The sequence below is a fragment of the Anoplophora glabripennis genome, unplaced genomic scaffold (genome assembly GCF_000390285.2).
Source record: "Anoplophora glabripennis isolate ALB-LARVAE unplaced genomic scaffold, Agla_2.0 scaffold39, whole genome shotgun sequence".
Classification (NCBI taxonomy): domain Eukaryota; kingdom Metazoa; phylum Arthropoda; class Insecta; order Coleoptera; family Cerambycidae; genus Anoplophora; species Anoplophora glabripennis.
In genome coordinates this window covers 993250-1009850 of record NW_019416254.1, presented here as the reverse complement: position 1 = coordinate 1009850, position 16601 = coordinate 993250, and the positions used below count along the sequence as shown (strand labels likewise).

At 31.9% G+C, this 16601-nt stretch overlaps 1 protein-coding gene across 3 annotated transcripts in view; it reads left to right on the top strand.

Annotated features, from left to right (window-relative positions):
- LOC108915638 (hypoxia-inducible factor 1-alpha) overlaps nucleotides 1-16601 on the top strand; it is a 253783-nt gene that overhangs the window by 117649 nt on the left and 119533 nt on the right. For all 3 annotated transcript variants that reach the window (XM_023457103.1, XM_023457100.1, XM_023457102.1), the window contains exons 3-6: nucleotides 790-941; nucleotides 1417-1599; nucleotides 8120-8319; nucleotides 13396-13502. In XM_023457103.1, the coding sequence (XP_023312871.1) occupies nucleotides 790-941; nucleotides 1417-1599; nucleotides 8120-8319; nucleotides 13396-13502 (642 nt within the window). The remainder of the gene's footprint in view (nucleotides 1-789; nucleotides 942-1416; nucleotides 1600-8119; nucleotides 8320-13395; nucleotides 13503-16601) is intronic.

The following is a 16601-nucleotide window of genomic DNA, read 5'->3' as shown; positions in this document are numbered from 1 at the left end:
ACAGTTGCATTGGGCTACTGGGCAATAAATCACAGCAGATGACAAGTGGTTGATAATTTGCCCAGCAGTGCAGTACAGCAATGCGGAATTTGGCTTGATTCAGGTAATTTTAATTTATTATAGGCACCTTCTATCAATCATTCATATTACAATTGCGAAAGGGAGAAATAAGAGGAATATTTTGTTTAACTAATATTATCTAAACATGGCATTTTGGAGACCTTTTGAAACAGAACAAAACGAAATTTACCACCAATATAATGAAATTGTTTGAGGACATATATAATTAAAATATGTTGTTGGTCAAATGGACATAATTATAATAGATATTTTCTACACATTATATACAAATTATTATAATTTTTTACCTTTAGCAGAAAATTTTTTTAGGGACGCCTATGAAACTCATTGAATTTATTACCAGACGTTTTTTTTTGCATGTTCAACTGACTTCGGAAAGACTATACTGTTGAATGCTACGAACTATCGTCAATTTCGCTGTCCAGCACATGACTCAAACAACCTAGCATGTCAGTGATATTGTCTGAAGTTATTTATTTATGGCATAGTTTTCGATTTTTTCATTATTTTTTTGGGTATTTTGCTCCCTATTTTTATGAAAATAGTTTTGCCTAACCAAAAAATCACATTAATTTTTTGAAATTTTTTCACAGGCGATAAAATACTCAAAAAATACATAAAAAATTGAAAAAAAAATATAGTTGTTAATCGTAGTTATATATAAAGCAACTTTTTTTATATTAATTTTATTATCTTTTATATTTACAGTTCCAGAATTGGATGCTGTAGACGTAAACAGCAAAGATGCTGATGGATCAGTATTCCTAAAATCTCTGGAAGGTTTTCTGATTGTATTATCACCTGAGGGTGATTTCGTCTATCTATCTGAAAACGTCAGCGACTATTTGGGCATTTCTCAGGTAAAGTAACACATTGGAATTTGTCACTTCTACTTATATTTATTTAACAAATAATAAATACTTTCTTAGTCTTAAGTTGTACAGGGCGTAGTTTATCTAAAATTTTGATTAACTGCAGTTTTTTTATCTTATAAAAATAAATATACATTCAGAATTGTACTGTGAAATAAAAAAATCAGAAGATATTAATTATAACATGGAAGTTGTATGTATAGTTTTCAGATGTAACAATGCTTAAAATATTGAATATTTAAAAAAAATATATAATTTTCTTAAAATATTCGTGACCAAGAAATTGTGTTGAAGAAACTTGATCAAACTGAGAGAATTGTCAAAAGTGAAAATTTTGCTAGTTTGAGGAAGTTACATTTCCCAATTATTAATTATTGTTTATGAAACATGAAATTCATGTCAGTTATCATAATGTTTGTTTTTCATTAAACTTTCAATAGAAAAATATGTATATTTTTTGCAGATTGATTTAATGGGACAAAATATATTTGAATATAGTCATCCTTGTGATCACGACGAGATCAGAGAAATTTTATCTGGAAAATCACAGGATGATACAGATTCGCCAAAGTCAATGTTTATTCGACTCAAATGTACACTTACTAGTAAAGGAAGATCTGTAAACCTCAAATCAGCTACATATAAGGTAAGCATATTTTAATGACTAAGTATAGGTATATTAAAACTTTTTAGGTATATGTTATTCATAATAATTAACACACTGGCACATAGCAATACTTCAAAAACTTTTAGTGTCTATGTAAAATTTATTGTATTTTTATCACTTTCAGACACATTTTATAATCATAATCAGAAAATAAGGCAGCTGAGAGGCTGAGTGTATGATGCATTCAGTTTTCATTTAATCATCACATTGATGAAATCATTGTCAAAAGAAAACAACTATTAAGTTAAGTCCCATATTTTTATGTAGTTTTTGACATTGAAGTTGGTTCTGTGGTGTTAAAAAATATATTATAAATATATTTGACAGCGGGTAATACGTATATCATAGGAAATTAAAAAAATATATAACCCTACCTATAGCTCCAAAAACAATAGGTTTGTTAAAGGATTGCTGAAAAGTACTTATTTCTTTTTATTATCCCTTGAATACAGTAGCAGTATCATTTTATTTTACTACTATCTCTTTAACTTTGATCATTTTTGATAAAAGGGCATCTAAAAGTATTGAAACAGACACGTATTAAATTTTGTTAGACTATACAGGGTGTCCCACCGGGAACTGCGTCGATCGATATCTAGGAAAGTACTGCTCCGAAAAATTTGAAAATTTTTCAACATGGTAATGTCCCTGGAGCGAATACAACTAAAATATCTAGAACTCTCCAGCACTTCCGTTTATGCCGGAAGTCGACACCAACTTCGTTATTTTAAAGGGGACACCATATATATTATTGAATTTTCGTATTCTACAGGGTCGGAAAGTCCCCATGGTTCATCGGCCGTTACGTGAGAGCGATAAAGAAAGTCATAGAAATCCGTGCGATAGAGAAAGATGGCTATAATGAAGGCGTCTAATAGTCATCGCCCATTTCGCCCTTCCACAAATAACGTCCACTTCTTATTTGTGGAAAGGCGAAATGGGCAATGACTATTAGACGGCTTCATTACAGCTATCTTTCTCTATCGCACGGATTTCTATGACTTACTTTATCGCTCTTACACGTAACGGCCGATGAACCATGGGGACTTTCCGACCCTGTATGTGAAATTTGAGGGTCACTTTATTAAGTTTAGTATTCCCTGTACCTGAGTTATAGATTTTGAGATACTAATTTTTAAAGAAAAAAAAATGACAGATGCAAGGTTCCGCGAAGATGCTAGTAACTCTTTTCAGGAGTGTGATGTCAAATGGATATTTGGTACCTGTAAAGGGCATAGGTATCTACATTATGGTATACCAACAAATTAAAACATTTAATACTAGGTGTTTCATTTTTGCTGTTACATTTTGATAATTTCAAACAGCTATAACTTTGTTAACTTAAATGGAACAACTGTATTTTTTACTCTGTCGCATGCAGATTCAAATTTCCTTTCAAGCCATATAAGCATTCTTAAGTTTGCCATTAATACTTTTAAACACATTTGCAATTTTCTATTTTTTAGATAGGTAGTTTTTCTCGTTAAAATAACATGACATTTGTCAAGTTAGTTCTGATGCTTTTTTCCATAAATAACAAACAAATTAAAATAATCCTCATAATTATAAGTTAAACGATCCCCAGGCATTTTTATTTAAATATTTAGCAAAAACTATTACAGACATAACAATAATTTGACAACTAATTTGACAAATGTCAAGTTATTTTAATTGTTTTGTAGTGTTTCTGGTCATGGCCAATTTGAAAACAAGGCCTGATACGAGAAAAAATGTCCAAAAAATAGAAAATTGCAAATATCTCTAAAAATTGTAACGACAACCCTAACAATGCTTATATGGCTTGAAAGGAAATTTCATTTTGCACACGACAGAGTAAAGAAATACAAGCTGTTCCATTTAAGTTAACAAAGTTATAGCTGTTTGAAGTCATTAAAATGTAACAGCAAAAATTAAACACCTAGTATAAATGTTTTAATTTGTTGGCATACCATAATTTAGCGTTATCTATGCCCTTTACAGGTACCAAAAATCCACTTGATATAAGGCTCCTGAAAAGAGTTACTAGCATCTTCGCGGACCCTTGCATCTGTCAAATTTTTTCTTTAATAATTAATATCTCAAAATCTATAATCTCTAGGTATAGGGAATATTTGTTTAGTTTAGTTAATAAAGTGACCCTCAAATTTCACGTAGAATACGAAAATGCAATAATATAAAGGGTGTCCTATTTAAAATAACGCAGTTGGTGTCGACTTCCGATAAAGTGCTGGAGAGTTCTAGATATTTTAGTTGTATTCGCCCTAGGGACATTGCCATTTTACCAAATTTTCAAATTTTTCGGAGCAATACTTTCCTAGATATCGATCGATGCAGTTCCCTGTATATTTAAAATCGTAGTGACTAACAAAATTGTTTAACGTAAATATCAAGATTTGTATTTATACCTGTATTTATTAAAAAGTTTAATTCTTTATAAAATGAAAATAATGTAATAGAATACTGTTTTTACTTAATGTATAATAAAATTTAAATTAAATTTGTTATATGTATTTCAATAATGAAGCATGGGACCTATACTGTTTTTTAGATCAACTGATAAATATAATTGTGTTTTCTTATTATTCACAAAACTTTCAGTTTTCTTAAAGTTACTACATTGAAGTTTTAAAAGTGGAATGTTATCAAATTAGAAGTAAAATGTACACACTATGAAGAAAAATTTATTTTTCCAAAAAAACATGATTGTGAAAAAATATATATTTTTCAAATATATGTGGAACCCTTGTTGATATCTCAGGGTTGACCGTCCCTATTTTAATTTATTATTTCGCAAATTTCATTCCATTTTTTTTGTCCCATGCTTCATTGTCACATTGTCACACTTTTAATTTTGTGTAATTTTCACCGTCCCAAAAGTAATCTTGTAACTAAGCAAAGTTTAACTTATTACCTTCATCTTATTCAAGAAATAAATGGAAATACTGTTTGGATATTATTTTAGTTTTCTGTATCTTGGTATGAAGTATTTGTTGTACGATTTCTTTTTTTACATAGCACCAACTGTCATAGTTTATATTATCTGTAAAAATAATTTGCATACACAGCTTTTTCACAGGAAATCTGAATTTTTTTAGAAACCATCAAAAAATTCCTGTTTGGAAATTGAAATCATGATAAATTTAGATAATTCAAGTGTTTGTTTAAATTCTGATACTGATTCCGGAAATGCCTTATTCAAAAAAGAGTTGTAATTTATTTATACCTCGGTTTAAAAACAAACTGGAAAAATCATATATTTTTAGGAAAATGGAATTACACTTGTCTTAAAAATAAACAACATACTTATGTATATGTATACCGTTCATTTAAGTGTTCTTGATAAAGGTATTAATTGGTTTATAATGTTGGCTATAAAAAACAATACAGAGTGTCCCAGTGTCAGCGTTAAAAAATTCACCAGGGGGTAGACCAGACCAAAATAAGATTAAAATTCTTATAAAATATTTTTCTGCTATGCACTCTCACTGAGTTACAGGGTATTGTTTAGAAAAAAATAATAACAACTTTCCACAATAACTCAAAAACATCTATTAAAGGTCATTAAAACTACATGGTGCCTATTTCAATCTGACGCCAGGGGCGGCCTAGTCCAACTTGTCCTCAAGGTTATGTCTTCATAACTTTTGCATATCCTAGTTTTGTGTAATTTGATTAAGTGTTCCTGAAACTGCAATCGATTCTGAACAAAAAATGTGCTCTAGTTTCTTAGCTCAAAAATGAACCGTTTTCGAGTAAATTGGATCTCAAGTATCGCCTGCATTAATTCCTAGAAAATGCACGTAAAGATTTTATTTGTTCTTATCTAGTAGGTACCTGTCATTATAAAAGACAAAGTTGTTTACAATCGTACATGTCAAAATTAATTACAGTACCCGAAGTTACGAGAAAATAAGTTTATGAAACAATATATTAGTATTATGAAATTTTCCAACAACGAATATGCCGATATGATATTTGCCTACGGTTTCTGTGATGGAAATTCATTGGTGGCCCCACGAGAGTATCTATGCAGGTTTCCAAACAGAAGGCAACCTTCACAGCATGTATTCCAATGAGTTTTCCAAAGAGTCCGTGAGACCGGGAGTGTTAAAATTGGAAATACCAGAATAAGAGGTATTCCATGAAGCAGCGTTTGGAGAATTTTAAGCCGAGAAGAACTGCACCGATACCATCTACATAAAATACTTTGCATCCTGATCATTCCGAAAAAAGGATACAATTTTGCAGGTGGTTGTTAGAAAATATCGAATGACAAAAATTTCTATCAAAAGATATCTGGATCTGATCCATTGAAAATCCGCATGTAACATGACCCTCCCCATTTTAAAGAAGATTCTACATATATGTCTGAGGAGGAATCTTCCACGGAGTTATTGTGGCTCCTCAAATTATTGTAGACCGTTTGAATTCAGAGAGATACAAGGATTTCTTAGAGGATATTGTTGATGACATACTAGATGACGTTCTCTTAGCTTTGCGAAATCAGATGTACTACCAACAAGATGGATCACTCGTAACGGAAGACAAGTATCTGTGTGGCTCGATTTACATTTTCCAGAACGCTGGATTGGGAAAAATGGACCCCTATTATGTGGCCTCCCAGGTTTCCTCACCTCAACCCGCTTGAGTTTTTTTACTGGGGTCATATGAAGAAACTGGTCAAATCCAGTAACACGAGAGACGATTTACTTCAAAAAATTAATCCGATCGCCGAGCAAATTCAAGTAACCCTTGATTTGCAAAGGGTTTACAAATACTTGGTCAAACGATGTCGGGCATGCATTGAAGTAAATGGACAGAATTGTGAGCATTTATTGTAATCATTGTTTTCTATTTTTATTTTTAATATTGTAATTTTGCTAACATAATTTCGATTCTGTTACATAATTTTCAATTTTATTTTTAATTTCCCTATATGTAACCAAATAATAAATAATTCATAGAAAACTTGTTTAGTTTCTTCATATTCATTGAGCCGCAGCTACATGGGAAACTGTACCTCAACGGTAAACAACTTGTTTTTTATAATGATAGGTACCTGCTAAATAACAAGAAATAAAATCTACATGCATTTTTCTACGAACTAATGCAGTCAATAGTTTAGATCCAATTTATTCGAAAACGGTTCATTTTTGAGCTATGAAACAAAAGCACATTTTTTGTTCAGAATCAATTGCAGATTCAGGAAAACTTAATCAAATTACACAAAACTAGGATATGCAAAAGTTATGAAGACATAACCTTGAGGACGAGTTGGCCCCTGGCGTCAGATAGAAATAGGCACCATATAGTTTTAATGACCTTTAACAGGTGTACACTTCACCCAAAAATTACTTAAATCCCTAAAAGGGTCTATGAGTTATTGCGGAAAGTTATTATTTTTTTCGAAACAGCATCCTGTAACTCAGTGAGAGTGCATCGCAGAAAAATATTTTATAAGAATTTTAACCTTATTTTGGTCTGGTCTACCCCCAGGTAAATTTTTGTACACTGACATTGGGACACCCTGTATAGAATTATTTTGCAGCTCTTTCTCAAATGGGAATAGTAAAGTAATGAACATTTTCTATAGTAGGATCATATTCGATGCAAAGTAATAAATCATTGCCTGTCAAGGGAACCAATGAAGTACGCTTTTAAAGGGTTTTACAAATTGAATAATTTCTTTATACATTATGAAGGGACGAGGGGATCAGTTCAGGTCTGGCACCCTTGTTCCTACAAAAATTCCTTTATTCTCATAAACTATTTATTTTAAATGTAATTTATTATAAATCCAATTTGTTTCCTAAATTCCACATATGTACTACATTTTACCTCTGTACGCGCCACTGTTGTTTACTTGTTTTTTGGAAGCGCTCTCTAATTGACGGCAAAGCTCGCCAGGTTAGTATTTGACGTATAACCGACCAGTTCGTACACTCGATGCACCTGGGCGACTACAGCTACTACCAGAACACAGTGCGTATGCAGCGGTATTTCAGATTTTACATTGAATTTCATTTTAAATTTGAAATGATTTATCTTACGCCTCCTAAAAATGATGACACGATTTTCCTTTGATAAAAGACCGACAACTTTTTGCTCTACTTTGCATCGAATATGATCCTACTATAGTAATTATTATTTTACATTACTTTCATGGATTACAGAACATCATTTTCTTGATAATGTTTTAATAGGTACAAAAACTAGAGGTTTCTTTAGGTGACACCACTAGCCGTGCAATGTTGGTTTTCTAGGCTCGGTGGCCACGTGACTTGTAACTGTTTATAAAGGCTCTATTAGTCATGAATTGTATATATGAAATTGACGTAAAATGTTCAGTTTTCAAACATAGCATCCTTATTGTGAAAAAATAGTGTTTTACTGGTGTTTTTCCATGTATTTATTTGATCACTTAGTAATTTTATCTAAATTTTATTACTGGATGTAAAATTGCTTTCCTAATTTATTATTATTATTATTATTTTTTTAGGTTATCCATTGTACTGGCCACATAGTTAAGTCAAGTGCAGATAAGAAAGAAAATACGGAAAAGGGAAGAATGCAAAGTTGCTTTGTTGCCGTTGGTCAGCCAATACCCCATCCCTCAAACATAGAAGCTCCCCTACCACGTCAAACATTTTTGACTAAACACAGTTTAAATATGAAATTCACACATGCTGATGATGAATTGTAAGTAAACAGGGTCAAAATTTAAACGACGAATTAGTAATTTCAGACAATCTACTTTTCTTGGCAATCCATAGCATATTTAGTGTGTATGAAGAAACCGTTGAATAACAAAAAAATTATGTTTCATTATTTTGTTTTCTGTACAAATACAAATATTGTGCTTGATACGTCAACTGAAATTCTAAAAACTGAAAATTGTGTAGTATTTCTTTAAAAAATATATTTTTGTAACAAGAACTTATAGAAAAGTATTAAGTCCAGTAACTAAAAATTTTCTTTACTAGTACTGCTAGTGGTACTTAAATATACAGCAGTTAATATAATTTTTTATTTTGTGATTTTCTGTAACATGTATTAAAGAAGCTGGATATGCCGCAATTTAAAAGCAGTCAGCTTTTAAATATGAGAAATGTATTTTGAGAGAAAACTTATTTTTAACCAACAATCCACATCATATGAAGATTGACCTCATTTTAAAAGTACACTGTGTAAAGCCTGAAATTTGAATAAATTTATGCAAAAAATGCCAGGGCATGTAAATTTTCATAAAGCGCGTCTCCAGATGGGGTACCACATTCTTCTAAACTCTTTTATTGTTGATTTTTCGAGAAAAAATTATTCTTGATAAAAAGTTTTGCTTATCTTGGAAAGCCATGGGCAGTAATCAAATGTGTAATAAAACAAACAGGGAGCTAAGTCAAAATAGAAGAATAATCACGTTTTGCAAATAGAAGTGATTTTTAACTGTCTTACTTAAAGCAGACAGAAATTGTAAAAAGTAAGTAAACTTATTTTTAATTTAATATATTATAAAAATAGCTTGTAAACCTCCAGGTAATACATATCTTTCTAATCTTTTTCTAAATTCCTTGTACACAGACATGTTAATTTCCTCGTTTATGGGGGTAACAGCTTCCTGAATGTTTTGCTTAAGTAAATTAATGCTCTCATCAAAAACTTTTTGCTTTAGGTATCCCCATAAGAAATAATCTATTACGGACATCCGTCCTACTGAAACATTAGTTTTCTTCTGAACTTTAAATTTTCGTTATCTAGTTCTGCCAAAACAAAATTATTGAGAATTTCCAAATACGAATTTTGATTAAGATTTTCTTCCAAAAAGTAAGGACCAATTATTTTGCGATACATTATGCCACACCAGACATTTACTTTTTAAAGTTTTTTACTATTAGTTATTAATCATAAATATGTTCACTTTGACATTGATAAGGAAATATCCATGATAATTATGCAAAATTTCACATTTTGTTTTTTTCTGGACACCCTGTATGTTTATTGCATATTTGATTATTGCACATGGCTTCCCAAGATAAGCAAAACTTTTTATCAATAATTAGTTTTTCTCGAAAAATTAACAATCAAAAAAATTGACAAGAGTGTGGTACTCCATCCGGGGACACACTGTATACAAAGGATTCCGCACAAAAGCAATGAAAAAAAAACTTCGTCAAATTGCTTGAAACTGTGGAATCAAGTAGGTAATATTATGATGTAGATCAAAAGTTCCCATGGGCCCGACCACCGTCTATGCACGGTTTCAGCGATACGTGAGCTGAAAGTCACTCAATATAGCCAAATCTGCACTTAGCATTACTCAGAGTCAACGGCGTGGACGCGGTAGATGTTTGACCCCATGTGTGTGTGTGTGTGTGTGTTAAGTGTAATGTTTCAATATCCAAGTAGACAATCTTTGATGATGTGATTCGCCCTCGAAAACATTGGATTTGAGGCTATTGCCCGAGAAGATTATATAGAAAGATATGTGACTCCATTTGCAAATCGTTTGTATAATCCTGCACCACAGAAACTAAAAGCAGTCACCTATATTAACTGCACTTACATAGATTTTGAGAAGAGCTCTTGTTTTAAACCACTAAGACAATCACTCTGTGTCCACAAAGGAAACATTTGGTGAAGCCTTCAATGATAGTTGCTCCTGGTGGCTATATATTAGACATTTGAGGTCTTTATTTTCAAACGCAGCTAATGACGATGCCAGAATTCTCCTGAACGAGTTTAATAGAGATGTTAATGGAATGTGAGACTGGTTTCGACAACAAGATATATGTATTGTAGATTCCCACCTTACAGAGAATTGGTTTGAATACGAAAATGACACCACTACTACAATCAAATCAGATTCAATTCTCAACTGAAGAGGCAAGACTAATAACCAAAACAAAATGGATAGTAGAGGCTCGAAACGGACATCTCCAAACGTTGTTCAGGAAAGAGTAGGATTAGGCTGTTTTTTTTTTTATTCAGATGTGCCACGGTTCATCAATTATGGATCTCATTTACTCAAGAGTATGTAAATCATCCTGAAACTGAAAATGAAGATGAACCCATTCTTGGTTACTTCTATACCTGTAAACAAGAAGCAAACCCTTTAGGAACATGTGCCCATGTAGCGGCTACTAGATGGTACTTAGGGTATGCAAGATATGAAGATAATGTGAAATATCCTTCACTCCGAGTTCTAATGAGTATAATCGATTTTTCAGGATGAATAATCAAAATCAAAACATTGAGATAATAGGTCCTCTATTCCTAACAATTCTCGGAGAACCAGTTCAACTTCAATGAGAGTGAGGATCACTGAGTATGGCGATTTTTTATTATACTCGAGCGAAGACGTGCCCACTTTCGCACACATACGCTTACGTATGCACGCACACACACACACACACACACACACACACACACACACACACACACACACACACACACACATAGGGTAACGAACGCTAAGTGCAGATTTGTCTATATTAATTGACTTTCAGCTCATGTATCTTCGAAACCGTGCATAGGCGGAGGTCGGGCCCATGGGGACTTTTGATCTACATCATATCACCTACTTGATGCCACAATTTCAAGCAATTTGACGAAAAGTCTTTTTCCATTGGTTTTGTGCGAGGTCGTTTGTTAAATTTTACATTTAGTTGTATATTATGGATTCAAGGTTATTATTTGACAATAGTAACGTCTAATTTATTTAATCAGAATTCAGTAGAATTTGCTCTTCTCAAGTAAACATGGGAACAAATACCTTAACCTCACTATTCATGAACATCATAAATATATTGATGTTATTTATTTTCAGTCAAACAGGTATAATGAATGAAAACCAGATTACGTAGGAAGTAGAACCTTATTGTTATAAAAAATATTGATTAATGCCCGTTTGCACCAATATTATGCTAAGAACACTTAATAAAGCCATTTTTAAAATTATGTTCATTTGTTATTGCACCCAACAATGGTAAATCGTACTTTGTAAAGTGTATCTTTATAGCAGCAACAACGCAGAAGTCTAGTGACTTTTACTAACATTCATTACTTCATATTAGGTCCTTCAGTCTTTTTTGTTTTTCCTCATTTCACATCACGGACCGGTCATAAGACCATAGTAGTAAAAAGTAAAAAGCATTAATTTTGATTATTAATCTTTTCAACATCTAGAAATCGTTTGTGAATACATATCTCCGATACCACCAACAATAATTAAATGCCCAGCCATTGCATAATAACATAATTTTTGATTCATAAATATACATATACAAAAACTAACTTGTGATTAGGGAATTATAATTCATCCTCTATTAATGGTAGTATGTAGTAAGTTTGTTTTGTAGGACAAAATAGTCTGAAAAAATTAAACTCGTCCATAGTCTGAAAACCCATAGTCTACAATTTCTAAAATATCTAAGTCATCTTCATATATTCATTTTTATATTTCTTTTAAATTAAAAATACAGGTACAGTGATACACATGCATATAACTATTTCGTATTTCTTGCCGCCCTGCATAGTTGCTGAGTTTGTGAGCAATTTTTGCACAGGCTCCAAATATGGCGTAAATTAAAAAATGTTTTAAGTAGCTGTTAAAGGGATCGCTTAAATTTAGGCATCTCTTTTCATACTTAAGAAGGGCTTAGCAAATGGTGCAATGAATGAAGCCTTCTAAGAATGATTTTATTATCAGCTCTCGCATGTTTTTACTATTTTTTAAAAGTGAAGGTGAGTCAAACAAATTCAATAAAATATATATTTGTTAAATTTGTCAAATGAAGTCAAACAATGTTCATCTTAAGGCAGAGATCCCCAACCTTTTTGCGCCTAAGAGGACATTCTAGAATGAAGGTCAAGCGGCGGGCACCATTTATTTTTTCAAGGTAAATTTATAGTTGGACTTTGGTAATAATACATGTAATATACAAAAAAATATTTAATTTGAAAAATATTATTTTAACATATAAAAATTATTACTACATATTTACATTTATTTTTATGTAAAATAAATTGGCAATGTTTATTAACGTTGGTGACGCAACGATCCCGAATAGCTTACTTCACTTGTTTAGACAATGCCGTGTGGACCTTTTCTGTCAAAATAAGTGTTTAACCAAAAATCAAATTGGACTTTTCCACAAAAAAAACTTTTCTCAAAGATAAAAAAATTGTAATATCGAAAGATAAACTGTAAAAATATATCAAACACAAAAAATAAACAATAATAAGGGTTTCAAAACACAAATGTCAAAAAGCACATTAACAAAGAAGTGAAACTCATTCGCTAATTATTTCAGTTCAAAAATATTGCAATAGGTAACCAAAATTAACGAACATCACCAATAATTGTCATACGCCTCTTTTTTTTTTAAATCGATTAGTCACAGACTATTTTGTTTCCAAATTGTCACAATAATTTTCAAGATCATTTTTACGTGCAGCATTAGAAGTGAGAGAGCTACTTAGATTTTTTAAAGATTCACAAGCTTGGGACAATTTAGCATCTAACTTACCTAATTTAGAGTTCCATTTTTCCCCAACTTGTTAAGAAATTCGTACATATTTTATTTATAAACCTTTCCAGATTATCTTCTTCTGATTTAACACTCCATATATAAAAAATCAAGCATGTTTGAGGAAATCTTCATATGAAAAACCCCACTTATTTTTAAAAGATCTGTCGCATAGTCTCAGGTCTAAAGTTATATCTTTTTGTGTTATAAATTAACCTACAGTTTGTAATACAGCTTCATACTTTTTTAGCATGAAAAACATCTTGGGTTATGAACCTGACGACTTGCTGGGAAAGTCCGTATATGAATATCATCACGCAATGGATAGCGATTCCATTTGTTCAGCCTACAAATGTTGTAAGTACTTTTTAATTTTTTTGTTGATAATGGAAAATAGAAATATAATTAGTGTTAATTATATTAGAATTATTAGAAGTAGCATTCAAAATTGACAGTTGAATGTAAAAATAGCGCACTCTATCCTAAAAATTGAATTTATTTTATATTCTTACAATTATAAAGCTATATTTTTATAGTGATTCAAAATTACGGTCACTTAATCAACAATAAAAGAAATTCATTTTTTGCACCCTCGACATCTTCGCTAGTCAGTTTGTGGCACATTATCAGAGTCCACTTTGACAAGACTAAGACTTTTACTTGGACATATTCTATTTCTCAGTTTTCAGTATACAAGGTGTTCGGAAATAGTGATACTTCACTTTGAGGGTAGATTTGTCGACTCAAAATAAGAGAAAAATTTCATATAAATATGGGTCCGCAAATCCACCCTAGCTGTAGATGAGTTTCAAGGTAACTTTAAATAAATGGGTTTTTGCCAACAACTTTGAACTGCTTTGTAGAAAAGGGATAAGTTTTGGGTGATAAGTTACTACTAAATAGAGGTGGGTCGTACTCGTATGATTCGTATCATTGATACGAATCTTTGCAGTGATACGGGTGGTACGAATCCTTAAGAAAAAAAAGATTCGTATATTTCTTACCACCGCATCGCGACAGTATTATCGTATAAGGAGTCAGAGTCTCGCATTGGAACGAAATACAGCGCGGTGCGGTTGGTAGTTAGGATTGATACGAATCTCAGTACGAATTCAGAACTGTGGTAACGGTATCGTGATGTGGCGTAGGTACAACACGGACTTTTGTTCTACTTTAGTTACTTTTCTAGCGTCGGATTCGAATTGCACGGACGCTCGCATTGCGAATGAACTGATATACCGGATATTTTGTGAAATAAACTAATACATTTTTTGTTCCACCAAATTAAAAGAATATAGGTATAATACATTTTATTACACTATAAAATTAACAATATGAAACATAAATATTAAATAATAAATATCAATGCAAAAATAAAACAAAACAAACGCAACACAACCAATAATTGACTAAAATCAAATCTGACTCTTTGGCATATTATAATATAAAATAATTATAGTATGTTAAGTGGCAAAATAACAACAAATAAAATAAAATGATAAATAACAAATAGCAGAACTAAAAAAGTTCTGCTATTTATTACTAAAAAAGTTATTTAAATGTTTAAGTGTCTTGCATTAAAATTTATGAACAAGAGTTGTGACACTTTATTTGCACTTAATCTTGAGCGTTTTTCTTCAATCGTTAGACCCCCTTTAGAAAAAACCCGCTCCGCTGGCACCGAAGTGGCTACAATGCACAATCTTTTTTTCATTGTCTGAAATAAACGTGGATATATAGATTGTCTTTTGTACCACCACAACAACGGATTTTCATATCTTTTTAAAAGTGGCTCTTGAATGTATCGATTGACTTCTAAAATACTTGCAGCTGTTAAGTTTTTATTCCCCGTAAATTGATCCTTTGTTTTTTTGTCATATTCGCTCCAAATAGAAAGTTTTTGGGCTGTATCTGCTTTGGGATTATCTGCTACTTCAAGTTGATTTTCCTCTTCTTGGAGTATAACGCCAGCGCAAAGCTTTTCAACGGATTCTTTGGCTTTTTTATAAGTATTGTCGTTTGAAAACCCCTGTCTTTTAAAACGAGGGTCTAAAAATGTAGCTTCGGCAAGAAGTAAATTATCTTCAATATTTAGAAATCGTTTTTGTATTTGATTTACCAATGTTGTTGCAAAATTTTTACTCTCTAATGGTTGATCAACGTCATTTTGGAGGTTTTGACAATGCTGTAATATGGCTTTGCTTAATACTAATAATTTGGATATTGTTACGTTTTCTTCCGCGCTTATTTCCACTGTAATTTCCTTGAAACATTCTAACGCTTTACAGGCATTATCAACTATTTTCCAGTCTATGTTAGTTAATGGTTCGTGATCAAAATTTTCTAAAAGTGCTATCGTTGTGATTAGTGGCTCTTTTATTTCTAGAATTCGAGCAAACATTTCGTACGTTGAATTCCATCTAGTTACAACGTCTTGCTTTAATGTCAATTCCTTGTAACCCATTTGTTTTTGTTTTTCTTTTAATTTTGCAGTTGCTAGAGGACTTCTTTTAAAAAATGCGACGATTGCCTTTACTTTTGATTGCACCTGTGAAATTTCTAATAGAGCAGTTTGTATCATCAAGTTTAAAGTATGTGCATAACAGGGAAGGTGCATGTGTTTCAACCCGCATGCACGGACGGACGCTGTTACATTTGCAGCATTGTCTGTGACTATAGCTACAACTTTGGTATCAACTGACCATTCTCGAAGGATGCGTTTTGTTTCAGTCGCTAAATTTTCGGCAGTATGTCTGTCAGAATATCGAAAGCAGTCTAACAAAAAAGATTTCATACAACAGTTTCCATCAATAAAATGAACAGTAAATGCTATGTAGCTATCGTTACTCAACGATGTCCATCCATCCGTGGTAACTGATACTGATGTAGCTGTATTTAACTGCCTTCTAACTTCTTCAGCCACTTGATTATACAATTGAGGAAGTAAATTATTTGAAATGGTTTTTCTTGTGGGCAATGTATAACCGGGATTTAGCATATTTATTAATTTCTGAAATTCTGTATTTTCAACGATTCTGAACGGGTGATACTCTGCCGCTATCATTTTTAGTAATTGCATATCTATTTTATGTTTTTTATTTTGTGAAACGGGCCTATTAGTAAATTGAGGATCATCAATACGTTGCTGCGAATATGTCTTCCTCGACCTCTTGGCGCTTGTACTAGCCATTGTATTATTGCAGCTATTATTATTATTTGCGACATTTTGTTTTTCTAGTGATTCTTGTGTATCTTTGGTGATATCGACAATATTGCCATTATCTTCATCACCACGTTCTGTATTAGTTAATCTAATATTATCCTGATTTAAATTAACCGAGGGATGTTTATTTTTAATATGACGTATTAAATTGGCAGTTGAACCACCTTTAGTTGAAAAAAAAGTTGCACAAAAATTACATTTTGCCTTTATAGGCGAAATTTTTTCGAAGTGGT